The 27,210-nt window shown below is 45.3% G+C and overlaps 2 protein-coding genes across 6 annotated transcripts in view; one reads left to right on the top strand and one right to left on the bottom strand.

Annotated features, from left to right (window-relative positions):
• LOC135386013 (insulin-like growth factor-binding protein complex acid labile subunit) overlaps window positions 1-13,588 on the top strand; it is a 146,416-nt gene extending 132,828 nt beyond the window's left edge. For all 4 annotated transcript variants that reach the window (XM_064615705.1, XM_064615707.1, XM_064615704.1 and 1 more), the window contains 2 exons: window positions 7,752-8,674; window positions 10,590-13,588. In XM_064615705.1, the coding sequence (XP_064471775.1) occupies window positions 8,195-8,674; window positions 10,590-12,902 (2,793 nt within the window). In that variant the 5' untranslated portion in view covers window positions 7,752-8,194 and the 3' untranslated portion in view covers window positions 12,903-13,588. The remainder of the gene's footprint in view (window positions 1-7,751; window positions 8,675-10,589) is intronic.
• The window catches only part of LOC135386012 (protein timeless homolog), a 301,575-nt gene that overhangs the window by 265,292 nt on the left and 9,073 nt on the right, over window positions 1-27,210 (bottom strand). For both annotated transcript variants that reach the window (XM_064615702.1, XM_064615703.1), the window contains exons 9-15: window positions 25,909-26,126; window positions 25,635-25,738; window positions 23,965-24,043; window positions 23,688-23,830; window positions 22,368-22,509; window positions 22,064-22,144; window positions 21,675-21,772 (exon numbers count right to left, since the gene is read on the bottom strand). In XM_064615702.1, the coding sequence (XP_064471772.1) occupies window positions 21,675-21,772; window positions 22,064-22,144; window positions 22,368-22,509; window positions 23,688-23,830; window positions 23,965-24,043; window positions 25,635-25,738; window positions 25,909-26,126 (865 nt within the window). The remainder of the gene's footprint in view (window positions 1-21,674; window positions 21,773-22,063; window positions 22,145-22,367; window positions 22,510-23,687; window positions 23,831-23,964; window positions 24,044-25,634; window positions 25,739-25,908; window positions 26,127-27,210) is intronic.

The following is a 27,210-nucleotide window of genomic DNA, read 5'->3' on the forward strand; positions in this document are numbered from 1 at the left end:
CTCAAGACTGAGGTTGCTGGACGACGGATCCTTAGTTTGACCCCACATCACCCTTTTCAGTAAGAGACATCCTACAAATGGTGGAGGCAAGATGAGAATTTCTAGATGGTTCGATTCGGAAGGAAGGTTTCTCTTTCTTTTTTTTTTCTTTTTTTTTTTCGCGCCTTCGCTATAGTGTGGACATGAATTGGAAGAAAGAATGGAGGAATGCTACTTAACTAAATGAGCTGGCACTGCGGGAACAGGTGGGGAAGAAAAAGAGAGGAATGTTGGGAACGAGACTGGTCGATGGCTGAAGAATGTATTGTGGCACAAAGTGGTTCCTGTCACGAAAGGATTCTTTTAAGGTCCGCCCTCTGATTAGGAGTGCGTCCAAAAGGGGAGAAAATTAGCAATATTTTACCTATCGTCCTTGTTTTTCTCTTCTTCTATTCGTTCTGCATACAAATGTTTGTATGCAATCTTGTATGTAGAATGTTCGGGGCACTTACTAGGCACTGCCATTATTTTGGCTAGAGTGTAAGCTTGTGATACCGTTACCGTCATGTACAGGTACAGCTTTCGTTCATGCGTATCCCGTTCTAGGCTTCATAACACTTATGGGCAAGTTGCTGAAAAAGGTAATCAAGTTTACAGATAGAGTTAATCAGCAAAAATGGTCACTGAGGTACAGTTACTCTTTTCAAAATGTAGTAGTTACAGCTACAGTTACCACGTTAAGGTAAATTAGTTACTTTTCAGGTACCTTTTAAGAAAAAAAAAGTCGAATAAAGGTAACTTTGTTTTAGGTCTTGCACTGCCCAAGCATAGCTATACCGTGTTATAAACAGGATTTCCCATGTGCCCTGGCACCACGGTGGGAGTTGGTCTAAGGCCGTCCTGTCTATGTGTATGAGATGGCAAAAGTCGTGGAACGTTATGGTTGGGAAAAACGACAGGGTATTTGAAGACAGAGCGACGTTAAGTAATTGAGGTGCGGAAAATATTGCAATACGTGAGTAACTTTTGTTACACTAACATTTTCAGTTACTTTAACCAAAAGCGGTGACTAGTTACAATTTGTTAATTTTGTAGAAAAGTAACTACAGGTTTTCCCGTCCGTTTTAGTTCATGTGCCATACAAATTAATTATCCTACCATCTAATTTAATCCAGGCACCATCTGAAATAATCCAAGTGCCATTCGATTTAATCAGGATGCCATCCGAATTAATCCATAGTGTTCCAAGTACTTCCTAAGTTCCTCGTACTCAAAGAATATGTGTCCGTTACACTTACGTTATGTTTCCACCCAATAATTCGCACTGCGGACATTCGCAAGGCCTATCAAATCTCCATTAGTCCTGAAGACCGCGACGCGCTCCGCTTTCTGTGGATTTCCGACCTACCGTCTGCGGAAAACCCGTACCCACAACTAAAGGAGTGGCACATGACCCGTGTTCCGTTTGGGTCACCCTCCAGCCCGTTCCTCCTTGCAGCAACCTTGCTGCACCACTTCAACGCTATAAGCCACACCTACGCGTCCTCCGCAGCACGGCTGCGTTCAAGCTTTTACGTGGACGACCTGGTAATAGGGTGTAAAGACACCACAGGAGCAAAAACCGACGACGACACCAAAGACATACTTCAAGAGGCGGGAACGGAAATCCGAAAATGGGCCTCAAAATTACCGGTCCTGCAAGACCATTTATCCCACGACAAAACTGCATACACGACACCGGCGCGGGAAGTGTATTACGGATTCTAAACGTGCCATAGAACAGACAGTTGGACGACATATCGATACCCGCCGAGTCGATCCATTCCAAGGTCTCTCCACACGCCAGACATGTAATGCTACAAGCCTTTGCGCGGCTCTATGACCCGTTTGGCATCGTTCTTCCCGTCTTGGTGACTGCTGTTCCAGACACTGTAGAGGCAGAACCAATCTTGGGACACTCCTATGGAGTCACACATGCAAGATTCTTAGAACAAATGGCTCACTCATTCTCTCACAGATACATCTACCAAGGTTGGCAATCGGACCACGAGACAAAGTCCTAGACCTTCACTTCTTTACGGATGACAGCCCACATGCATATGGCGTCGCTGTGTACGCACCCGGACCAGCGATCATCGCAAGAGGTTATGTCTGCTAATCGCCAAGGGTCGCATTGTTCCGCTGAAACCAGTCACCCTTCCGCGTCTTGAGCTTTTGGGATGCCTACTGGCCGCCACGCATTTCTCATCGCATCCGCAAATCCCTACACGTTACAGCCGAATCCCGCTGGTCGCTTTAGTGCAGAAAAAGTTGCACTGATGCGAGCGTGCAATGTTTCACTGGTCGTCCAAGTGCAATGTGCGCCGTGTTTCGTTGGTCGTCCCAGTGTGGCCCACACTGACGATTGTAACAGCAGTGCAGCTTTCGCCACACCGTGGATATCGGCAGTGTGGACTGGAACACGGCGCTCACTTCCGCCTCCCTCCTGCTCCGCCACCGGCCAACGCCACCTAGATACAGAAGGTCTGCTTATTGCCTCCTCTCCCTCCTTGGCTACGTGGACATATATAGTCAGAACTCGTCTGCTACTGCGTGTCGCCGTTCTGCGAATTAAATAACTCGCAAATGATTGCAGCTAACTTGGAATCTGTAGACAAAAAGTGTGACACGCTTTCCCGAAAATCAGTCTTGAGAAAGATATGGGACCGTTTGCGCTTCATTTTAAACTTTTCCCATTTAGTATGCGCAGCGACGTTCAATCACAGCTCGCAGACGACGGTGGTTAGTCTCCATGGCTGCGACCGCTGAAAGCTCGTTCATGATTGGCTACTGCCGTTGAAAACACGATCCCGATTGGCTGACTCTTAGTTGTTACGTCACCTCGACGAGTAAGCAGGTTTTGTTCTAGGTGGTGTTGCACCGGCCACCATCCTTTCACAGGCATTCCGAGCGGTCGACAAAGATGGCTACTGCGGAATCGTTCGAGTCTCTGCAGGTGTTCAACGATAAACTGTCGACACTCACACCGCCTATCATGTTCGGCTGGGCGAACGAGGTGTAAGCTGCACAGACACGATTTTGCTACACCGAGCCTACACCAGCACGCTACATCATGCTACACTAAAACGACCAGCGGAATTCGCCATAAGATCGTCCTACACTGGGGGCAGAGCGAGTCCCGCAAATGGCCAATTAATGGCGGAACGAGCACGAGAAATTAGATCCTTCACAGGCCCAGAGCAATGGAACCACTGCAATGACAAGGACAACTCCGCGGATCTGCTCACGCGAGGAGTGTCCGATGAGGGTCTCATCGACAACGATCTGTGGTGGAGAGGTCCACCACGGCTGAATATTGCAGAACAGAGCACATCAACTCCCCAGACTGCCGACAATGCGATACTCGACGTAGAGAAGGCTTGCTGTGTAGTCAATACAGACAGCTACTACCCACTACTTCAGCTGGCAGACTACAGCTTGCTTAAGCGTCCTCTACGCTTAACTGCATACATACTGAGGTACAGCCATAACCTGCTCCACCAGCAAGCGAAATACACACGACCGCTCATCGTGGAAGAACTCACGTCAGCGGAACGTTTATGCATGCTTCACACGCAAAGCGAAGCGTTCCATAAGGAAGTGACAGAAGTCAAGTCCTCAGTTCCCGTGTCTCGTACATCGTCGATACTGGTCTTCCGGCCATTCTTGGACCACAACTTCCTTCTGCGAGTGGGAGGACAACTACAGCAAATGGATGACTGTGATGATATTAAACATCCCGTCCTTTTACCATCTAAGCATCGCTTCACAGATCTGCTCAGCTTGCACCAACGTTTGCACCACGCGGGAATCTCAGACACCGTCAGTAAGCTACGGCAAAGATACTGGGTGCCCACAGGTCGCCAAAGTGTTCGCCGCGTGTTGCATACATGCCTGCAATGCCGACGTGCTCAGCTTTCGCCAGAAACGGCGCCTGTTACACCCCCCCCCCCCCAAGAGAAAGGATCACGCGAACATCCCCCTTTGATGTGGTCGGAGTCGATTTCGAAGGACCTCTATACGTATCAAATGCTGGACCCACTATGTAGAAGGCATAAATCGTTCGCTCTTTTTGTTTTCTAGGAAGCTTTGAGAAGATACCACGGAAGATTGTGTTTGAACTTAGAGGATTTTACAGCCGCACACTCTGTGAGGTCGAATACATCATCAATTGTCGGCCATTAACGTACCTCTCTCCAGAAGTGTGCAATCTTGACCCTCTGACACCTTCGCATCGGGAGAAGATCAATTCTTCCGAACCAGTCGAAGGTCACTGCACCACACAACGCGCTGGAACTTTAGCTGTACTTCAGAGGGCTGGAGCAGATGCGCGTACGGTTCTGGTCAAGATGGTGCAAAGGATTCGGCAGCTTCGAAACGCTCATCTTGCCCAGAACAAAATACCTTAGACACAGCTGAAGCTGGATGACGTTATCGTGTTCAACGAGAGGCGGGTATCCAGGATGCTCTGACCCTAGGAGGCGACAGCGTAACACGTGCCTGCGAGCTAGGGATAGCCAGTACAACCTGTTGCACAGCGTAGAAGCAGACATCGTGTGACTGGCGGCCTGGGAGGATGTTGAGAAGACGAGGGGTAAAGTAGGGCACTGCCACCGGCACGAGGGGAGGTGCGAGCTTCACGATGGATTAATTCGGATGGCACCCGAATTCAATTGAATGGTACTTCGATTATTTCAGATGGCACCTGGATTAAATTTGATGGCACTTGATTAAAATGGGCTGGAAAAACTGTAGCTGCTTGAACTACAGTCGACCCGCGTTTATCCGGACTTCATTTATCCGGATCCTGCGCTATCCGGACAAAAAAGCATGGGGACGGATTTCTACCCATGTATTTCGCCCTCGTTTATCCGGACTTCAGAGGAGGAGGAGTGTCGTTGGGAGGAACCCGAGAGGTCTGCCTGCCTGATTAGGCGGCATGTTTCTCGGGAAGGGAAAGGTGGTGGAGAGGAGGAGAGGAAAGGGTGAGTGGAAGACCGAGCGGAATCCGCTCGGGGGGAGGATAGCTGCGTCCATGGGCCGACTTCAGGGGAACTGTGCCGGCATACGCCTATTACACATCTGAGGGAAACCCAGGAAAAACCCCAGACGGCACAGCCGGCCTGCGGATTCGAACCGCGGACCTCCCAGTCTCCAAGCGCACGTGTTACCGCTGCGCCACTGGAGCTGGTCCGGACTTCAGCTTCCGGACTCGGACGAGAATTCCAGGGAACAGAAGTGACTAATACCCAACAATCGGCTTCAGTTATCCGGTCATTGTCCAAGAATGACAATTGGCCCACACCTAGTCAATCGAGGTCGAGAACCCTGGTCGTGGCCTTCTTTTTACTGACACAAAGACGGTGTTGCTAGGAAGAATTTTCTCCCTTTCCGACTTTGAACGTTACACAAAAGTAGTCCACCCCCCCTGAGCAGTCTGGTCATTTCACACTAAGAAGGTCCGCAACGAGGACCCCTGCCCTGCAATCATAGATGACGACATCGTCAGTGTCGTCGCTTCCGATAGTGTTCAAGGAGAATCGGATGATGAAAGCGTGGATGGCACTAGCTGTGACGGTAGAAAATGCGCGGGCGGCACTGAGAACAGCGCTATTATTTTTCGAGCAACAGAACAATATTTCGCAAGTCAATGTCATTCGCAAAGGTTTGCAAGAACTGCGTGCGTATATTAGAATGAAACAGATGACAATGGATAGTTTTCTGTGTAATGGTCAATAAAGATGTCCTTTTAGGATCACTCTGGATTTTCGTGTTTCACTTATCCGGTTCCCCCGCTATCCGGACATTTTCACAGGAAACGAAGCCGTCCGGATAAACGCGGGTCGACTGTACTACAAAAAGTACCTGAGTTAATGAAGACTGGTTACTAGACACAAGTACACAGCGGTTTCTATATATTGTGAGGACAAAAAAGGCTTGTGTGGTTGACTGTCGGGCTTGAGGAATCTGGAAGGAAGTCCCAGTGATCGACAAGCACGCATATGTTTTCAGTACGTGTATGTGCCTTCCCTCAGGAAATGGTCTGCATCTCTGGAGCAGTCTTTCGGAACCACGAGATATCCGGCAATAGGATCGTAACGGCAGCAGCGGATAATGTCAGAAGGGAGGAGATGAGGGAACAATTAAAAGTTCATCCGTTCCCTTTAAAGCAATAGTTCTTCTGACAGAAAGTGTCATTCCGCACGGTTTGCGACGTTGATTTGACACGGTTTGCGAAGGACGCGTGTCGCTGATGAAATTCCAAAACGTGGAGCAGAGGCGCATGATTACAACTTCAACCTCATGCCCCTCGACGAGGGGCATGAGAGGAAAGGGACATGTCTGTAGCTTCGCTGGAACAGATAGCGTAGACTGTCGGAATTGTGGAACAATACGTACTAAAGGGTCAGTGGCATCCAGAAATCCAATTACGAAACCGATACCACTTAGTTCGGCATTGGCAGACGGTCTACTCAGCAAATTTTGCTGTCCAAAAAGTGCTTAGATATTAAATAAACGAATTTTGAAGATCAGCACTGCTTCTGCAGAACGACTGGCGGCACGACGTCACTCCCTAAGCGGAGGAGTGGAGCGTGGCGCCAGGAGGAAAGGTGCCGTCCAGACGCCTCGTAACTCTACGAGAGCGCCGCAGCATTCCTTTTCTCAAGGTCGCGCCCTCATTGGTTCTCAGGGAGTGGAGTTTTCTCGTTTTTTCAGAGAGGGAATTCCGAAATACTCTCACCATTCAGCGTCTGCTCTTGCCGTGTATTCCGTCGGTCGAATAACAGTCAAACTACGCCACTATTTCGCGTGGGATTTTTGATACCCACTTGGGAGGACTAAAATGACACTATAGTTTCGAAGTCGATCGACTGGAATGGATGTGACCAGGGTCACCAGACCCAGACTGAGCAAAGATCATGGATGTACATTCTTTTTCAAATAATATATGCGCTTCTATATTTCGCCCAGCGGTGCAGGACTTCGCCCTTAGTAGCGTGTTGCTACACGTTCGCTTCGAATAAAAGCCGCCAAAAAACAGAGGGACAAAGAGAAAAATGATACAGCAACTACGCACAACTGAAATGTACAAAAAATGGCTCTAAGTACCAGGACCTCTACACAAGTTTGACCGAAGTCACCTGTGGTTAGACAAGCCGCCGTCAGGTGCATTAGCAGCCATTCGCAGTCACAGGACTTCCATGTTTCAAATTTTTTGAGCCAATTGGCTGAAGCCGACGCCGTGGCAAACAAGGGAGAGGTGCATCAAACAGGCGCTTTTTAAATGTTTGTGAAATATTTGCTCTGAGGTAAAGAACTACTTCAGTCATTCTACACAAACGTCACTGAACAGGTAACCAAAATCAGAGTGTCGAACAGGAATTTTAGCAGCTGAAGATGTTGTGTGCAGTGGGGAATGCATAAACTAGCAACAGGAAGCTTTAACAAGGCCTGACAATCGTTAATGCAGAGAAATGAAATAAGAGAGAATGAAAATAAGAGAACTTTTCTGCGTCGATCAGACGAAGGCAACGGGATCCTATAAATCCACTAATCTCCTTTTTAATGTCCCTGAGCCGAAAGAGCGACCGGAATGAAAACGAGGATGGCTCGAAAGGGTTTGCTTTCGTTGCAGGTGCATTTTGCATTAGTATTTGATTCGGTACAGAGTACAGATATTCAACGGGGCCCTGGATGACATAATTCTAAAGAAATTAATTTTTCTTTTGCAGGTTTTCACTTGGGAAGGACCTGTAGCAGTGGTGTCAACAGCTCAAAGACAACAGCGGGAGCATCTGCCTAGTGTCTACATCTGTGAAGGTAACCGTTAATAAAGCACACGAGGCAACGATGTATCCCACGCAAGCAATGAAAGAACTCTGGGACTCCTCAATGTACACCGTAAGATCTCGTGCACAACGGTGACCACCAACAGCATCCAGCCTCTACTACTAGCGCCTTCTTGTGAAGGCACAAAACCCGCCATGTTGCACTTGACCCAAATATGTACTCCGCATCATCACTATACAGTAATGGTCTGCGCAAGACCAAGCCAGTGTTGCTGAAGAACATACCTCTTCAGGATCAAACAAAATAACTGCGGATACGAGAACTGCCCCAACAAAACTTGAGGCATGACTTAGTGAGGACCCGGAACACTACCACGGTGCATGCAATGGCATACAACTCAAGCCGTTGTCGCAAAGGACTCGTCGCCACGCGGACCAGCTGGGTGATGTACCTCCTGGCGTGCTGCAGTTCTTGGAACTCCTGGTGCAGTGCATCCGAGTGCCCGAGTGCCTGTTTTTGTGACACAGACAGCCAGTATGTTAGTTGTGTCGGAGACAGCACGTGGAAGGTTCCTCAGACATTGCCAGCTCCCAGCGAAAGACTGGAACTACGAAACTTTGCGGTGGATACACTCACGAAGGATATCTTCAATGGACTGGTGGCACTGCGCGAGCTCAAACTTCAACAGAGTCAAACCCGCAGTATCGACGACGGTGCTCTGATGGGCCTCGCTATGCTACAGAGATTAGACCTCAGTCAGAACCTACTGGAGAACTTGACATCTGGCACATTCAGGGGTCTGCAGCAGATGAAGTACCTCGATTTGTCATCCAACCAGCTCGTCCACATAGACGGAGCATTTTCGGTGAGTGAAATACGAGACTACTCAATCAGTGTGAGCATGTGATTTGAAATCTGTTACCTTTACGCTTAATTTCGGGAAAACAAGAAAAGGTCGTAGGGAGCAAAAGTCTGATGAATTAGGGGGAAAAGAGACAATGGTCATGTTGCGGGAGTTGTACGTAATGCGTTACTCGTAACTCGTTACTTTGTAATGAGTTACTTTTTTTTTTTTTTGGAACGAAGTAATGACTTGGTTGCTTTCAAGAAAACTGTAACTAGTAACATATTTCGTTGAAAAAGTTGTTAACCCGTTACTTCAAGTTACGCGTTACTTTTTTCCCGCCGTTCCCCTTTCGCCTCAGTGTGGACGACATTCTGAAATGTGTCGCCCTCCCTCCACTTCACACATGGTGCTCTGGCCTGGTTGTTGAGTCAGCAGGTTCCCGGTATCTACTTCACTGACCGATATACAGCCTTCTGGAAAAACGACCTCGTGGTCTTCCTTCCTGACCCTCTGCTAACATAGAACAATGAGCTTATGGGGACATTCTATGCCTTTGTAAAACATGCGCCAGGTGACACACCTGCTGAAAAAGGAGATCTCATATGTAACCGCACCGCCAGTGGGACAGGCACAGAGCACAATTTGTGAACCCTACATGCACCAAAGATTTTTCCCCTTTGCGTGCAAGGGCTCCGCAAGTATACCGCAGTCTGCGATGACCAGGAGCAGACGGAATTTCTTCAAATTACGAAGGATTATGCCCTTTCTGCAATAAAGGCCTACTTCCCTCGTGTGCATGAACATTTTGAGGGTGAACACGCCTGTTCCTTCGAGTGCTTCCATTGAGCGCCTGTTCAGTTTTGCCGCTGATGCATTCTAGGGAAAAATACAAAGAACGGATGGGCATTTTGAGCAGCAACTGCTACTGAAAGCCAACTCAGTATGAATGAAAATAAAAGCATGTTGATTTGATAAGTTGGTGTTCTGCAACATCATATGTAATGGAAAAGTAACTCGTTAGTAAGGTGTAACGGTAACGCATTACTTTTTGTATTTCAGTAACGAGTAGCATATTTCGTTCCATTTTTTCGATGTAATGAGTAACGGTATTTAGTTACTTTCTTTTGCTAACTTGTACAAGTCTGCATGTTGCCGATACTGATCAGCAGCGCGTAAGCTGATACATTGTGGTGTTGTTGGAGTACACAGTTGGCCGATCGCCATTTACATTAAATATTACCCTCTTTTTCCCACAGCAGCTCGAGAAGAAGTGAATGTGGTACACGGAATCAGTGGTTTATCCAGAATATTTTGGGAGGGGTTTTGTCAAACATTTGGGGGGTGTAGCGGAGGTCTGGATATATCACTGCACAGAATTCATGGCGCGATATGGTACAAGAACGACAAATACAACACAACCGTATGTGTCGCCTTTGCCCCCCATCGCGACATGAATTCAGTGGATCGTGTCGAACTAGCTCGCACCATCATGTGGTACACGGGCATGCTTCGCAGGTCACATTATTCGCAGGGGCGTCACTAGAGTATGCATCACCCATTTTGGGAGCTCTTTGCATCACCCCCCCCCCCTCCAATAATGGGTCCCTTTCCGTATACCAGGCACAATAAACAACAAATCGTACCACATGCAGAAATAAAAAATTGCATGCTCGCTGAGGGCTCATGTTCTTGCATCAACGCGCAACAGAGGGAGGGAGGCAACAGCGATAGTGGTGTGAAACGTTAGCCTCCTTCAGTCACGTCACCTGGTGCGAACAGTACCCCTCACGCCGTCCTAGTGACGCCACAGGTTATTTGTATGCATATCAATCAGTCACCATTAGACATCTATTCGCAATAACGTTGCTGTCTTATGTCCCTTATCTTGAACCATTTAGTACTAAGTTCCTAACAGATTTTGTTCTTCTTCCAGGACTTAGGAAACCTAGAACAGGTCAATCTTCGTGGGAACTGCCTCACTCAACTGTCAACCTACACCTTCACTGGTCTGCTTCGAGCACAGTACCTCAATCTCGACTCGAATCTGATATCGAGCATCGAAGTGGATGCCTTCCAGGACCTTACAAACCTCGCCCACCTGATACTCAGCAACAATCCGCTTACAACGCTTTCACGACTCGATTTCTTCGGTTCCCGCCTCCAGTACATAGACGCTTCCCATGTAGGGCTAACACGTGTACCTCAGAGCCTCACACGCTTTGTTCGTGACCTGCGACTAAGTCGTAATAACATCACGAAGATTACCCTCGGAGATTTGGACAGCTATCCACATCTTGGTCTCCTTGTGCTCGATGACAATGCAATAGAGGACGTTGAGGATGATGCATTGGGACGGCAGGAGTACTTGGCTCGCTTGTGGCTAAATGGAAATAAGCTACGGAAGATACCACTACACCTCCCATCAACACTAATAGCCTTGTATATCGAAGAGAATTCTATAAGTGCAATAGCGTCCTATAGCTTTCGAGGCCTCACCCACCTCGAACAACTGTTCTTACAAAGGAATCAGATCAAGACCTTGGGAAGTTGTGCCTTCTGTGACCTCATCAACTTACGAACGTTAGACCTCCAGGCAAACCTGATAGAGTCTATTGAGGATGAAACGTTTACAAACCTCACCAATCTTCAAGTGTTGGATATCTCTCAAAATCCTATCAAAGTTATACAGCCCTACTGCTTCAGCCACCTTGAAAGGCTGCACACACTGCAGATGTCTAGGCTGTCCGAAACAATTCGGTTTGAAGACTTCGTTTTCGACTCCTTGAAGAATTTGACCATACTAGAAATGTATGACAGTAGTGTGATCGCTGAAAGAATTGTAAATTCGACCAGGGCACTGCATGGATTAAGGAACGTACAAGAGCTGAGTCTGGTGCATAACAAGCTGTCATATTTGAGGTCAGACTTCCCTTCCTTCCTTCCAAAGTTGAAGGTTCTTAAGATCAGTGGAAACAGTTTTCACTGCGACCGAAAGATTCGATGGCTCACTAGATGGATGCAAACATCAAGTGTACAGTTCTACAGCAGTTACAGCATTCGCTGTGCCACACCACCGGCATTGCAATACAAGCCAGTTATGCTATTAACAGAGAACGATTTTTCTGAAGCATCTACAGCTCAACACGCCGTTCCTACTGTGGTCTTTCATTTATCTACAGAAGTTGCACGTAATGTGAATGAAGCGACAGAAGCGGCAAATATTCCTACGGTTCCCATTCCGCAGCCACTCCGTGACAGCAAAGCAGAAACTGCTCCTATTCATCCACCCTCTGCTCAACCCAAAACAAGTACCAGGAGCCCAATTAATACAACAGAAGAAGCACAGCCACCATCTTTGGTGAAAACTACAGCACAACCAATTCAAGTCGGAGCAACAACAGCAAGAATAGCAGCAGCATCCACTGTCGATCGTGACACAACTGGTTCAGAAAACGCAGGTGTTGACCAACTGACTGGTCATGAAGAAACATCGACACATGGGGACATGACAACATTGACAGTCCAGTTGCCATCAACACAAAGACTTGAGAGTACCAAACCACAAGAGAGCTTTGCTTCCTCATCTACTGAAAATCCAGTACATTCATCATCTGTGCAGACAATATATGTAAGCAAGATGAAACCAACAGAAGAACTACAGAACAGTGCGCCACTTATGGCTTCAACAACCTCACCATTGTCTACCACTGAACAAGCAAGCACACAAGAAACACAACGAACATGGTCAGGACAGGGTGCAGCTCTTGTTCATCTATGGACCGAAAACCCAAAAGCATTCAACCACACAAACAACGGGGCTGTCCCTATGGTCAGTGGCTTCTTTGTCAGCAAAGCACATGCACACGTGTCTGATGTGAGCCCAATAGCACTGGCTTCAACCGCTACAGCAGTTTGCTGCTTCCTCCTTATTGGTGTACTGGCAGCAGCGACCATCACGGTTCAGATGCGACATCGCTGTTTCTGGTGCCGTAAGCATTATTCGCGAATGCGCAGAAGCAGCAGCATTTCTTACAGACCTCAGAGGGACGAGGTGAATATCCTCACTGTATCTGAAGGAACAGTTGGTGTAAGGACTAGCACACATACAGAAATAGGCAACAAACTGTACTATGTTATGGAGAACAGGGATGGCGTGCTTGATGCAATGCTTGAACCACACCTTCAAGAACTTATTCCACAACCCCTTACAGAAAACCAGTGGCGAAGTAATCATGTGGCAATATAAGGTGAATCTCGCATGTTACGCTCTAATATTAACAGTGCAAGAGGGAGTAAGATGCACCGCATGACCATCGAATTGCTTCTATATCTGTGCATAGTGCTGAACTGAATACAACTGAGCATGCACTGGAGCAATGTGAACTAACATGAAAATGTGTACAGCATTGTACAGTGTCTGCCCCAGGGCAATTATGGACAAGAAATGTGGACAATTCTGTAGCTGGATTGCTAAGGAATCTGGGTCAATGTACGCTTACATACGACTCCTTTAACATGCATGCTGCATATAATGTTTATGTCTGCTAGGCATCACTGACAAAAATGCTTGATGTACAAAAGGAAATACTTGTGGCATGTCATAAACAAATTGCGATTGGGAAAGGCCACTTTCATCACGCTGAATAAGACTGGCTATATCATTAAGCTGTTGTAAAACAGAAACTGTGACGCTGCTCAGGTGAATGGTTACAGGCAAATCTTACGACTGATCAACAAAACAAGCCCTGATCAAACAGAGGTTTGTCTTTGATCTTCCAAGTGAACAAAACTTACTACAGCCACAGAACAGTTTGTGCCAGAACAATTATTTTTATATGAGAAAAAAAATCCCAACCTTAAGAATTACAGACTCAGTTTATTGAGCTTCCATATATTCATGGGTTTATACAACGGAAATAAAGGCTACTCCATCACGTAACAGTATAAGTGTCATTCCTGCTCCAAAGTACATGAATAGTGTCAAAGGCAAAGTTGTTCGACAAACACCAACCAGAAACGCAATTATATTATGCACCACTTTGACCAATAAAGTGCCATCCCGACGCACCCAAAAGGTATGTCCCGACTCCGTTTGAGCGAAGTACAGCTTGGGACAAAAGTTGACAGAACACGGCACTGGTGTATTACTCCATCGGAGCAGCCCCCTGCTAGCTATCAGGAAGAGATCGAATAAGAAACAGGTGTCCAGCTATTCTATCCATCTCTCAGTATGTGTATCTGCTCCTGTTTGCTCATGGAATTTCACTCAAATGCGATACCCCGGTGTTCTGTAAACTTCTGTCCCAAGCTGTACTACAGGGACATGAACACTGCATCCTGCATTATAACCAAAAATTACTTAGCTCAGCTGTTCACCCGAACATCTCCAGAATTTCCACTTGAAAATGACTGCCAAAAACGTGCTGAAATCTTTAGAGTATTCATGTTTGTACTGTAATTTAAAAAACTACATCATTTTTTACGGGTATTATATGTTATAGTAAGTGTGGAGCACGTGTGTTCAATTTCTTTCTCAAGTGCACAGAATGATTGCATGTGTGCCATTCCGGTACATTACTGTACCCATGATGCTAACTGAGCTTTCATAGATTGCAGCTGCGCAACTGCAATGTGCACAGCCAGGTTTATGCACTCCAGCCATTGGAATATACCTCTATTTGTATATGTTGCCAGCAAGTGAATGCAGTATCAAAGATGCAGCTTAGAAATGTCCAGTTAAAGAGAGAAAAAAAATACAACATTTTTATCCTAAAAAATATCCACATTATTCCTGACACTTGCACTAACTAAATTATTGTTTTGCTGATAGTCAAAGTAATGGACAATATAAGTATTGAACGAACAAACAAACAAGTTAGCCAGTATGCAGTCCAATACATGTGAGAACACATGTGGGAGTACTACAATCCAGTGCTTTATGAAAGGGTGTTCAATAGACCTCCGTCCAAGAAACGTCACTGTGACGCAATCATGACGTTGGTAGACGTAGTGAAAGCGAAACAACGCGCACGGAGAACATTGCCGTCTCACTAGCCGAATTCCTTCTCATAGATTATGGGTCACTTGTTTGTATGGACGGTCCACACAAATCGGTTCATGTTTGTAGTCACTTTGGTGTCTTTGTGAGCATGCGCTTCACGTTTCTAGCCCACCACGGAAAGAAAACACTGCTCCCACCCAAGAGTTGCATCATCTCTGAAGTCACTGTCGTGATTCTGTGTGGAATGTGGTTTGTGAGCACGACCTAGTTCGCACTATCCTTGTGGAGAAACACCACATGTATAACTCATGATCATGATCATGATCATGATCATGGAAGTTCCAGTAGCAATCTTTAGAACAAGCATCGGAAAAGATATGGCTACCGGTAGACTGGAGCAGACGAAGGCCATCCAACTAATAATATGTAAAATTCTTCTATCGATTACACAAAATTCTTAAAATATGAAATGCTGTAATTTATTGAGTCCTTCTTGATACTGTGTTTTTTACTCTATTAGTTCCAGTCTACCAAGTTGGAGGTGCTGTTGTACCATCTGACGTCTTGTTTGTGAACAGTGAGAGGTCTATACGCTATGAGAGTAGGTCAGCCTTTCGCGTAGTCCCTCAGCTTTTCCCTTTCCCCTCGTGCATGTAGAACGGTCTCATTGGATCGCTCTCAAATAAGGTACCACTACAACTGCACGTGAGGTCCACGGTGCTTTATATTTTCACCATAGTGTTGTGGCCCATCTGCGAATACCCCCTTATTGCTGCTTTCTGAGTGGACAGACACATTGTCACGTGCTTTCTCCAACCTTTCCTTTCTCTCATGAGCAGAGACGTACTGTCATAGCGTATTACCAAGAAGCTCTGATATGTGCATTAAGCCCAGCAAAACTTATCTCTGTGAGGTGGAGAGACAGGAGGATGATTGACACCAGACACCCCTGAGACAAAAAGTAGGGATGGTAACTAACAGGCTCCTGATAGGGCTGTGTGAATAGTAAAAATGTTGAATACCAATATTGAAAATATTTGACTTCAAATATTGAATCAATTAATCACTTCAAACAACCTTGTTTACTAGAATGTGCACATACAGTGCATGCAACCACATTTTGATAATTGCAGAAATGTGTAGGGAAGCATCAACTATGAAAGGATGAGGAAAAGGTTGCTACTCTCATAAAATAATTTACACTGCTACGGTTTCAGGTGTACCCCACTCATTGTGAAGTCCCTCAAGGGCAGACGGTGTATTTGACGCAGGTAGCTGACTCTAAGTCATGTACCACAATGCTTAGCCGCAACATCTTGAGCTCCATGGTGGATGTAAGAAGGTGACAGGTCAGACTCAAAAAGCATCGTCGAATAGAATCGTCGGATCAGATACGAATACTGAAAATATTCCATTCCTATTCGAAATGTTGAAAATTCACGCAGCCCTATTTCCTGTGGTGCTTCTGTGTAGGGGTGTGGGATGATTCTTTGCAAAAATCCTGCATGGTACAACACCAGACACATGCTTTCCATGCACACCTACGTATTACAACATGTCCTAACGCAGGGGTTATGAAAATGAGTTCTGCAGGATCCAGGGGTTCCACAGTGTCTCACAAGGGGCTACTCGACAGGTCTTGCGGAATGGTGATGCCAACCAAAGGAATACTGAACTGTCAAATTGCCTTCTGTTTCAGCAGTTGCAGGTCATCCTGATACAAACCATGGTTAGCGCTAACTACTTTTGTCAACTTGGTTAGTGGAATAGGGAATGAAGAATTTTTTTTTTCCCCAGCAACATGGCCTCTTCTACCCTACCAGAAGGACTATTGTTGTATGAGGTTGGAAGTCAAGGTAGCTTGTACTTTTAGCGAGCCAGCTGCGAGACATCCAACCTTCTGAGGACGTTCTGCTTCAACAATAAATTTGTTTCAACTCCGATCTTCAACAACTTCTGATGAAAAGTAAAGGAAGAGAAATCGTTGGGTGCTTCAGCGTGTGGGGGAATTTTCCAAATCTCATAAGGTCTAGTACCATGAACACAGGTGGGTCAGACCTCTGCGAGCAAGGTTTCTAAGGGTGTCGTTTCGCAGGATCATTGTAGAGGATGATCATGAGCATCACTCGCTCTTTGCGGGTCGGGGTGGAGTGAGCGCCGTTAAGCAACCACCACTTTTGTTACGCTGCCCATCCCAAGGTATTTAGAGAAATGTATACATGACACAGGTTGCGTCCCACTGAAATGCTCCACCTATCGCTCGACCCCTCCTCCAACAAGAAATGAATAAAAAAAAGTCACTACGTCATTTATTGACATTTATTCAAAAACTTTGTGGTGTTTCTGAGAGACAACGTTCCTGTCCAGAAGGCAACTTAAAGAGGGTGCATATGCCGTAATTTCACGCATATTAGCCGCGGCTTATGCACAATTTTTTTTCTCACAGGCACTCTGTGGCTTATCCCCCGGTGCGGCTTATCTCATGACTATTTGTCATGTTGTTTTTTTTATATGTAGTTGGTGGAACCAGTTCCTGTTTTTTTTCAGCTGGGGCTGCACAGTTTCTGTCACCTCTTTGAGTGGCAAGTATCCATTCATTGTACTAATAGAGGTCACTTGTGCCTTCTGCTACGACTCAGAAGTCGGAACTAGCGAGATAGACATGTCCATTAGGACACAGCACCGGCGACATGTATGATGAATGGATGAGTTGTTTCCCCTCCACTTCCATTAGGACAGTACATCCCTTTTCTCCCCCCACAAAAGGGGCAAACATATGTTCTTAGGCAAGAACACTTTCAGAGAAACGGTACATGTCAGGTGAAGTGAGGAAATGTTTATAGAAGGCAGACGTGAAGAACAGAAGGATGAGGCGAGAGAAATTTTCTTAAGCCGAGGGCAAGGTGAGGAAATCTTTTAAAGGGTTGAGAAGTTGAGGTGAAAATTTTAGAAAAAGGTGGAGGTGTGTGACATGACCAAGATCAACAAAAGGGCAAAGAGAACATTTGAAGAAAAAGTTGAGGTGAGGACAAACATTTGCAGAAAAGGGTGAGGTGAGATGAGGAAAATGTTTACAAAACAGCATGAGGTTAGGAACAATTTCCAGGAAAGGAGGTCAAGGTGAGGTGAGACGAGGAAAATATTTTCAGAAAAGGATGAGGTGAGGAAAAATTAACCTAAAGAGAAGTTGTGGTGAGGTGAGGAAAAAATTAGTGAGGAAAGTGACATGTTGTGAAAAGAGTGTCTTTTTTCTATTTTTCTAGCTCAGATAATCACATTAGTTCACTTGACGCGTGACATTAGCACAATCTGCCGCAGCATATGGAAAAGGCTTTGTGACTAAGTCAACGGTCTCACATTCTTGCGTGGTGGAGACTTTTCTCAAAAGTTAAACTACCACCTCTAGATATAAGTGCAATCTTCCTTTCTGAGAGACCCAATCAAGTTCGAGCGCCACGAAACAGCACCATCCAATTGTATTGTTATCGCAAATACTATATTAATACTAATGTTTCCAATCAATATCAATGGGAAGGGAAACTAAAGAGCCTTTCTAGCTTTTGTAATAATACCGAATCTCTTAATGAGTGTGCCCACCAACCTGGAAATAATTAAAGTGAACCCAGCAATCAGGATATTCAAAAAAAATACAGGATTGTTGTTGAAAAAGAATCAAGTTCTCACAGGTTCAGGAGTTTCGACAAATGGAGGAACATCGGTCGAGCTGCAACCCACTGCTTGTCAAGCTACTGAGGCGGTTTGCCTAAATGCCAACTACAACATGTAAGTCATGTGGTAAAAATTACACACATTTTACCCTTACAAAGAAGCACCTGCTCGAAAACTGGACACACTATATCTAATATGAAGCAATCCTATGAGAACGCTTGCAAGAAACATGAATGCAAATGGGCGCAGCGTCGTCTGCTAGCGCTGAATGCCTCCTGAAGCATTTGCACAGTTTCTCCGCCAGGGGAACAAGCAGCAGTGCCCCTATAGGCGTTGCACACCGCCTATATGGGACCAATTGTGACGGCACTCCTTGGTGAGGCCTGGGCCACGTTTTCCGGATTTTGTGTTACCACTGTTGCAGGAGCTGTGAATGCTGTATAGAGTGCCCCCTACTATTTGACACTTTGGTAGCAGTTGGACACACGTTGGTACAGCACATTTTAAAGGGGGAATGTGCTGTTCGTTAGGAGTCATACTACATTTGCTACGATCGCAGCGGAGCATTATCAAATTCGTCATTTGTCACTTATTATTATTCCGTGCTAGCGCCGTGAAGCAACTGTTGCTATGAGCAGCACACAGATGTGGGCAGATGGAGATATGGGGTTATTATGCGTCCTGGGCAGACTTCAAGGGGAACTCTGCCGACGTTCGTCTGGAAAGTCTTTGGAAAACCCAGGGAAAACCTCAGGCAGCAAAGCCGGTGGTAGGATTCGAACCCACCATCTCCCAGTCTTCAGCAGAACCTTGGCTACCACCAACGAGCGGGACTCCTTAACCCACTTGGCCATGATGCTGGTATTTGTCACTTTTATGGGACTGTTACAACCAGAAAAGCGGCACACCTCACACGTATCTCTGCCTCGTTTTCGTGACTTCATGTTACTGCTATTGGGGGAGCTGTGAATGCTGTGAAGTGTGCTCCTACACTTTAGCACTTTGGTAGCAGTAGAAGCATGGGTGTTTTGAGAGATGGGCAGAGGGGGACAAAATTTTGAAAGCATGGCACCACACCCCTTTAAAATTCACTAATGCCATTTGCCTTTAAAACCCCCAAGTGCTCCTCTTGCTTTCGCTTCGCATTTTCTGCGTTCATGCAGTGTTTGAAGCTTGATATGTGCTTGACGATGAACAATTTTCGTCGATGAGCAACAGACTTTGTGCCATGCACATCAGAAAATAAACCCCTCCAACTTCATAGAAGCCTGTGGAGTCATTCCATAGGAGCCCATTTGTGACCGCGGCCCTATGCAGTCTTTTTGCTTAAATCTGATATGTACCACAGCCTCAGACTGACTTGCATCTGCAGGGTCTACCGCCAACACCAACAACACTCCCAACACCAAACCAACACGTCTAGAAGCCGCGCTGGAGGCACTGCACACGTGTCCGCAAGAAATGCATTCTGCATTATGATTGGCTCACAATCATCACATGACACATAGTGTTCGAGAGTATTCAAGTAGCTGCGAGGTTCCACAACGTTGCACAATCGAAATGCAAACCCCTGTGCCGCTTGCGTGCACATTTTGTAGGGTATCAAGGGTCCTGCAAGTACAAGCTTGTAACAGTTCGATCGAGTCCCTATTTGGAACTCACTACTGTATTAATGCTACCACTTCTACTGGCATTCTTTCACTTTGAAAATACCATACTCAAAAGCTTTTGCGTGCAAATCTGTAGTAATTCTAATCTCAGAATTAAGAGTAATGACTAGGGCCCGGATTTGTAGGCATTTGCCTGAAAACGCCTATAAATGCCTAAATGAGACATTTTCAGGCTTATTTGCCTTTTTGCCAGCTTTGTCCCATAACTGCCTTTTTTCCGCTTGTTGTGTTTTGTAACTGCCTTTTTTTGCCCATGTGGGCAACCTGCAGGCGTGAGTCACACTACAGTCGCATCACAAAAGCAAAAGGAATGCATTAGCTCGATTTCCGTGACCTCTTGACTCATCGCCTGACTCAGAGCACGCGACCTTTATAGGTCGAAACAGTGACCTACTAGTTTTGGACTGCAGTTACATTGTCACTACAGGACAATTGCCCCCTTTTGGTAGCCTCTCTCAAGGCACGGGTCGCTCAAAGAGAGGCTACTAAGACGACCTGCCATTGGACTGTTCACCTCACTGCTATGCGAGGCTATCTTGTCTTTTGGTAGTCCACAGTAGTGTGGTCCAGACATAGTCATTGCGAAGATGAGCGGTCATCGGAATTCCATCGCCAAACCGAGCATGCCGAAGGGAAAAGCAGCACCAGCAGTCATTCGTCGACCTGAAGTCATTCGCTATTCCTTCCCTGAAGTGGACGCTCTAATTTCCAACACGAAGAAGGTTTTTTTGAAGGCTCCATCCAGAGTTGCAGCTTTCCGAGAGTTTGCACCGAGTATTCCACTGCCACCGCAACCGGTTCTTATACGATGGGGTACATGACTAAGTGCAGCCATGTACTATTCTGAGCACTTTCGCGCTGTGAAAGCGCTTCTGCAGGAGCTTCAAGAAGATGCTGTATCCGTAAGTGCAGCGAGAAAAACTCTCCGGCAACCCAGAAATTGAGATGGACCTGGCTTAGATTAGTGCCCACTTTAGCTCGCTCACAGCTAGTATGACGAAGTTGGAGACTATAGGACTTCCCCTAACTGAAGCATTTAAAACCCTACAGCATGTGCAAATGGCGCTTCGTGTACTGGAAGGGAAGGGGTCCACAGCCGCTGCAAAGATGGAATTGTTGATTGGAAAGAATTCGGGGCTCTCAACGATGTTCCAGATTGGGATGATCCTGAGAGGGGAGGAAGCAGATCTTGAAGCTGAAGACCTGAGCACATGGGAAATATCTTCTTTCAAGTTCGCGCCTGTGACATCCTGTGACGTCGAGCGAAGTTTCTCAAGATACAAGGCACTCCTGCGGGCGAGCAGGATGAGCTTTAAGTTTGAGAATTTAAATATGTCATTTATTGTCCCTTGTTACTGCAGAAATGTATAGCAAAAATGAACAGATGTGCAAATAAACGGTTTAAATTTATTTTACCTATATTTGCCTATTTTGTGATTTTTAGGGCCTAGATGCCTGCCTAGTTCGTACTTTTGTAGCGCCTATAATTCCGGGCCCTAGTAATGACGAATACGTTTAAAAAATTTCATAATGATAAGAAACCACCAGAGAGTGCTGCCAATTGAATTCATTGTGTGATGACAGCATGAATGCAGCGTAACGACTTCAAGCATGTTTTCAATCGGATTGTTACCTTGCAGTTCATCGGTTCAAATGGGTGAAAGCAAATGGTACTCACTATCCAATTTTGCAAAGAACATCTCTCGTAGCATCATGAATTCATCATCGGGTGATATATCATCAGAGCCAAATGCTTGCTTCTCAGGCCACAGTTGTCTGGAGAATGACAGTGTAAGAAACAATTTTGTAACCATGTAACCAAGGTAATGTTGTAACCATGGTCAGGTGCTTTAAATTTGTACTATGTACTGCTTCATGTAATACATGTACATGTATGTACATACATTTATGTTATTCAAGAAAGCTTCAAGCAATGGGCTATTCAAGCAGGCTTTTGCAATAAACATATGTAGGGTTCTAGCAATTTTACGTATTTAGCAATGTCATAGCAATTTACATAGCGTTCAGATGATTTGTGCATTATTAACAACAGCTCGGAAAGATTACCTTGCACTCCTTAGTATAGCGAGGGCTTCTGCTGGCTTCTTGGACTTTAAAGCTCTTTCAATTCGACGAGTTGCATCGAGCCTGTGAAATCAGAAATGAGCCACTGCAATGCATGAATCTACAGGTGGTAGGCAGTACAATACTATACCTAGCATCTAAGTGACAGTAAGAGAGGGGGGAGGGAAGGACAAAACTGATGTATCGTTTACATGCACAGCTTGTGTGTGTGTGTGTGTGGCATCAATTGTGCAAGGATGCTGGGCCAATTGATACATTAGGAGCATGCAACAAAGTAGAGGCTCACATGTGTTCCTCCTCGGAGGTGCCCAGTGTGGGGTCAAAGACAACAATATCACTAGGAAGCTCTTCTTTTCTTTGTATGGTCTTTGAAAGGTCAGGGGCAACCTCAAGCCAGAGCAGTTGCTCGTCTTCTTCTCTTTGGATGGCTGTAAAGTAAGAGGCCCTATCACTTACTGGTCCTGAAGAGCAGATGGACATATCATAACAAATAGAAAACCCCAGGAGTACCAGCTAGCTTTCAACTACTCTTAGGCCTCAGAGTGCACACAGCCTAGATGGGGGATGGATTCCCTTTTGCAGGATACACAAATAAACAAAGCAAGCAGTTCATCTCTTTAAGATAATTAATATGGGTGTGACACTGAAGGCACAGCCTTGTTCTAAAAGTATTTCAGGTATAAATATAAAGCACATCCAAAAAACATTAAAAGGCTCAACATCTTGATGACTTGCACTGCCTGGACACATTAGAAGGCAAGATTCAAATGCACTCGAGTGAAGCCGTCTGTACGATGAGACAACACCATAGAAGGGGATGCAGTGAACCAGAGAGAGGAGTGATAGATTTAGATCATGGATGGACTAATGCTATGAGGGCACGATGCGCTCCCCGCTTCCGACTAACAGAATAAGTCCCGTGGTTCCCCTGTTCAGACAACTTGTACAGACATTCTAAAAGCAGGTAAGACGTTTCCTCCAAAGAAAACAAAATTGAAGCTCTCTATGCAATAAGGGGCTCAGTTGAAAAATTGCAAACCGAGGAAACTTCAAGTGAATATTTGGTAAAGTAATTGCAGCTGCGTGTCCTTGAATAACACAAATGCAAAATGTGTAACATATATGCATGTCCTGTTTGCATCGTTTTTGAGTTGAGTTTTGAAGTTCATTTCCGCATCATAGCAAAACTTAAGCTACACCATTTGTACGCGGGTGTAGAAAAAGTGCCGGATCTGATTGTCCATCCCATTGACACACATGCATTTCCTATTTCTTACCCTCCTGTTGCGGGTCAATAAATTGCAATACGGTCCTAAATTTTCTTTGGCAGGTACATACTGGTATGTAGCTGTCATTGCAACAAAAACACTAAAAAGGGGGTAAGTCAACTTATCCCCTTATTGCATACAGAAGTTCAATTGTAGGAAAACAAAGAAAGATGCAGAAGACACACATGTCTAGATTTGTATCCTTGCAGTGCTTTTCCTTTACAAGCGAGCCTAGGACATTTCAGTAAAAGAAGGCGGCTCAAGATGGCCGGAGAAGTTTGACAGATGCCATATGGACGTTTATTACCACACCAAATGGGGTCATTCCTTGTACTTACCAGGACGTTGAGATTTTTTTGGCTTTGCCTTCTTTTTCGATTTCTTTTTTTCTTGCACAATTACGTGACGGGTCTGCTTCGCAAACTGCTCCAGCATTTTCAGGTAGACATGAACCGTTTCAGCAAGGTCTCGCAAATACGATCTGAAACGCATGGACATGGGTCATAAGCTTGGCATTACAGGAGAGACTTCAGAAGGTATTTTGTAAGTTTGCATTATCAGAAACACTTCTGAGAAACTTTTCTGAAGGCATGTGGAAGACAACATTTTACATACATAGGCTGGACACAGTCATTGAAGTTCAGCAGCAGGTAGAGCACAACTTCCCTGTACTCAGGCATATAAAAAATGGTACCTAATGAAAATGGAAAGGCAAATACAAAATATGAGACGACTGATTTCATCATTAAATACAAAATACTTGTCAAATGCATTGTGTGCAGACATCCGTGATATATACGTAGTGATAACAGCCTATCCTAATGTTGTATCATGATAGCGGCCTGTCTTTTGGCAACCTGTAGGCTCTGTTATCTTGTTCCGGAAGCCCTTTTTGAGCCAGACAAATAAATGGCTCAGGTTCATTCCTTGGGCACGACAGTATGAGCGTCACGTCTTCCTTCCTGCGGGCTCCTTGGATCCCCGCACGAACGGAATACAACAATCCCGATTTAGGTGGGGCATGTACCACTTCTACGGTGGTAGTCCCCCTGTCCCATTAAACTACTTGTGAGAAAGCATTTTGTCCCGCTTTGGCTGCATGAACCCAAATGGTAAAATGATGTGGCTAAAAAGCGGAAGCGCTTTCGGCTTTTACATGGCCCTCTACTGGATTGCATCTTTCCTTCATCTAGCCGACGGAACAATAATACTACATATGGTTGGCTGATCAGCCATTCGTATATAGTCCAAACTTTATTGAAAGGTGAGCTCGCTTGTTACAACTTTGTTCATCAAGCTGCTTTGGAGGGAGCGTGGTCTCGCTTTAAATGGTCACTGATCGTGGTGCCGACAACAATGACAAAACCGAGGTGCAAGTTCTGTGGAGAGGTGTGGAGAGAGAGAGAGAGAGAGAGAGAGAGGTGTCGCTCGATATCCAGAAAATATGAAGATATACCTAAGTAAATACAGTCTAGTCAATTATTTGGTATGCACACACCTATAAGGCAGTGCGTAAGACACAAACAGAACAAACAGAAGATAACAGTGAACGACAACGAGAAATAAAAAAAAATCGTGATTTCCTGACTGTCAGTACACCCCACCATCTCCCCCGAATGTCCCTCCCTTGGGATCCAAGGAATATGGTCACTTTAATGTCTAGGCCCCTGTTTGTTTTTAGAAATTTGAGGTGAACTACTGGGCCTTATTTTTGGGAGCTGTAAAATATGGTGAAATTTAGCAATATCTGGTGGAAAATAGCTACCTGTCAGGCAGCTATGTTACCTTTCGCCTGCAGCTTCCTTGCTATGCATGTAGTAAAACAATGAACAAACAAACAAATTAAAAAGGAAGTTTCTCATATTTCAGGTGGACATAACATGCCAAGTGGCTGTGTTGAATGCGCAGTGCTTAGCGTTCTCCACTGCCCGTATTGGTGGATGAATTTTGCGCATTGAGAAGTTATTTTCTGGATTTTACCCGAAGTGACGGTAATGCAAATAATGGGGAACAATAACGTGTGTTACAGAGTATAACTCTAAAATGCAAGGCTAACAACAACTACTACTTTATTTCAAGATGATGAATGGGGAGTTTCATCGCCAAGGGCGATACTCTACTCCACTGCTGTGATGTGGGGAATGAAATAATGAGCTCCTTCACTGTAATACCCCTTCACAGGCTATAATTACACACCATGCACTGAAAAGCACATAACGAGGAACATTCAAATAATATCGGCAAGAGAATTAGTCACACAGAGAAAATATGCAAGCTACACGCACCTTTCAAAACTCTCGAAGCTTCCTTAACTCGTTCGTCTTGGCTGCTGTCCATAGCTGCAAGGCTCTTTACAAGCTCCCTGTAGGCTTTCAGTGCTACGTGAAGCCTGTTGATGGCAGGAAAGTCAATATGAACACTTCAATGTGGCAACGCTGACCATTACTCGGGCAGCCCCAATGAAGGAAGACTAAGGCCCCCCTCCAGCTACAAGCACCCTCTTAAGATGATACCAAAAGAAGCACAAAAATCAGGCACAATCGCCAGCCGTGAACTCACCGTTTGGCCCAGAGCCTAATCTTTCGCTTCTCTGTGACCATCATTTCATAGTACTGCTCCATTTGTGTTTGAATGTAATGGAAAGTCTCTTTGGAGAGTGTCTCACTCACAAGAGAAATATCCGAATGGCTTTGCCGGCAGAACTCCATAAAAAACTGTACTGACCAGAAATAGTAGCTTTCATCGTTGGACTGTGCTTTGTTACGCTGCAAGTGCCTCTAGAACAAAGAATAATCACGTTCTTGCATGCATCCACTGCAAAACATATGATCAGTCTCTAAATGCAAATTATAATAATATACTTATGATACATGATACAGGCCCTTCCTTTTCTGTGATTCCGCGATTCCGCAAAAATTCGTGCTGCTGCGGAATATGAGGTTTTGCGCAGAATTTTGCAGAAACAGTGCGCTTACAGATAAAATAGTTAAAAAGTTGGGTAAAAATGGGTAAAAATGGTTCTTAGCGCGCTTAACTCAGTTTATGCGCGAGATGAACGGACTTTGCTTGCACTGGGTCGGCATGCGTTACAGCGTAGATGTGCGAACTGGATAAGGCCACCAGGCCGTGATGTGGGCCCATCTGTGCGCTGGAACAACCCTCTAACATATTGGGCTTCTGGAGCGGAATGCAAATGCTGACCCCTGTTTTGGTGTCCATAGCTGTCAAGTACCTCTGTGTGACAGTAAACTCTGTATATGCAGAGAGGTCACTTACCAAGTACAACTTGATAGCCAGTGAAACGTCACTCTCTCTCAGAAGTAAGTACAATGTTCCTTGTTATGCTAAGTCACAAAAGTTTTTGGAGTTGTAACCGTGTTCCTCCACACTACGAGCTACGGTAATAGAGAGTATTTTCTGTCTGAATTAGAGCAATTTGCCTTTTACCGTGGAAAAATGCAGAATTCATAGTTACCTGCTGCAGAATTCAGGACTTGCCGCAGCAGAAAAAGAAGGGCCTTAATGATGTGTTATATTTCGGGAGCGTATGAACACTTCTCCGGGTCGCTATGAATGATATGAGACACTGCCACCGGTTGCCTTCACTGTTATTATAGGAAGACAATTTGGTCATTTCAACATATGTGATTTGCAATTTTTTTAAATTATAATGATTAGAGCCAAAAATGTCAATGAGAAAGTTGTAGCAGGCGATACAACGACACAAAACCTGTTGATTACAACTTTGTACCTCTAATGGATCCTCCCCCCCCCCCCCCCCCTTTTGGTGTGCAATGAACTTTTTTTTAAAACTTTGGCTCATTTTTCGTGAAACGCCCTCTATAACACTGCACAAAAACT

This window comes from Ornithodoros turicata, chromosome 2 (assembly GCF_037126465.1).
Source record: "Ornithodoros turicata isolate Travis chromosome 2, ASM3712646v1, whole genome shotgun sequence".
Lineage (NCBI taxonomy): Eukaryota > Metazoa > Arthropoda > Arachnida > Ixodida > Argasidae > Ornithodoros > Ornithodoros turicata.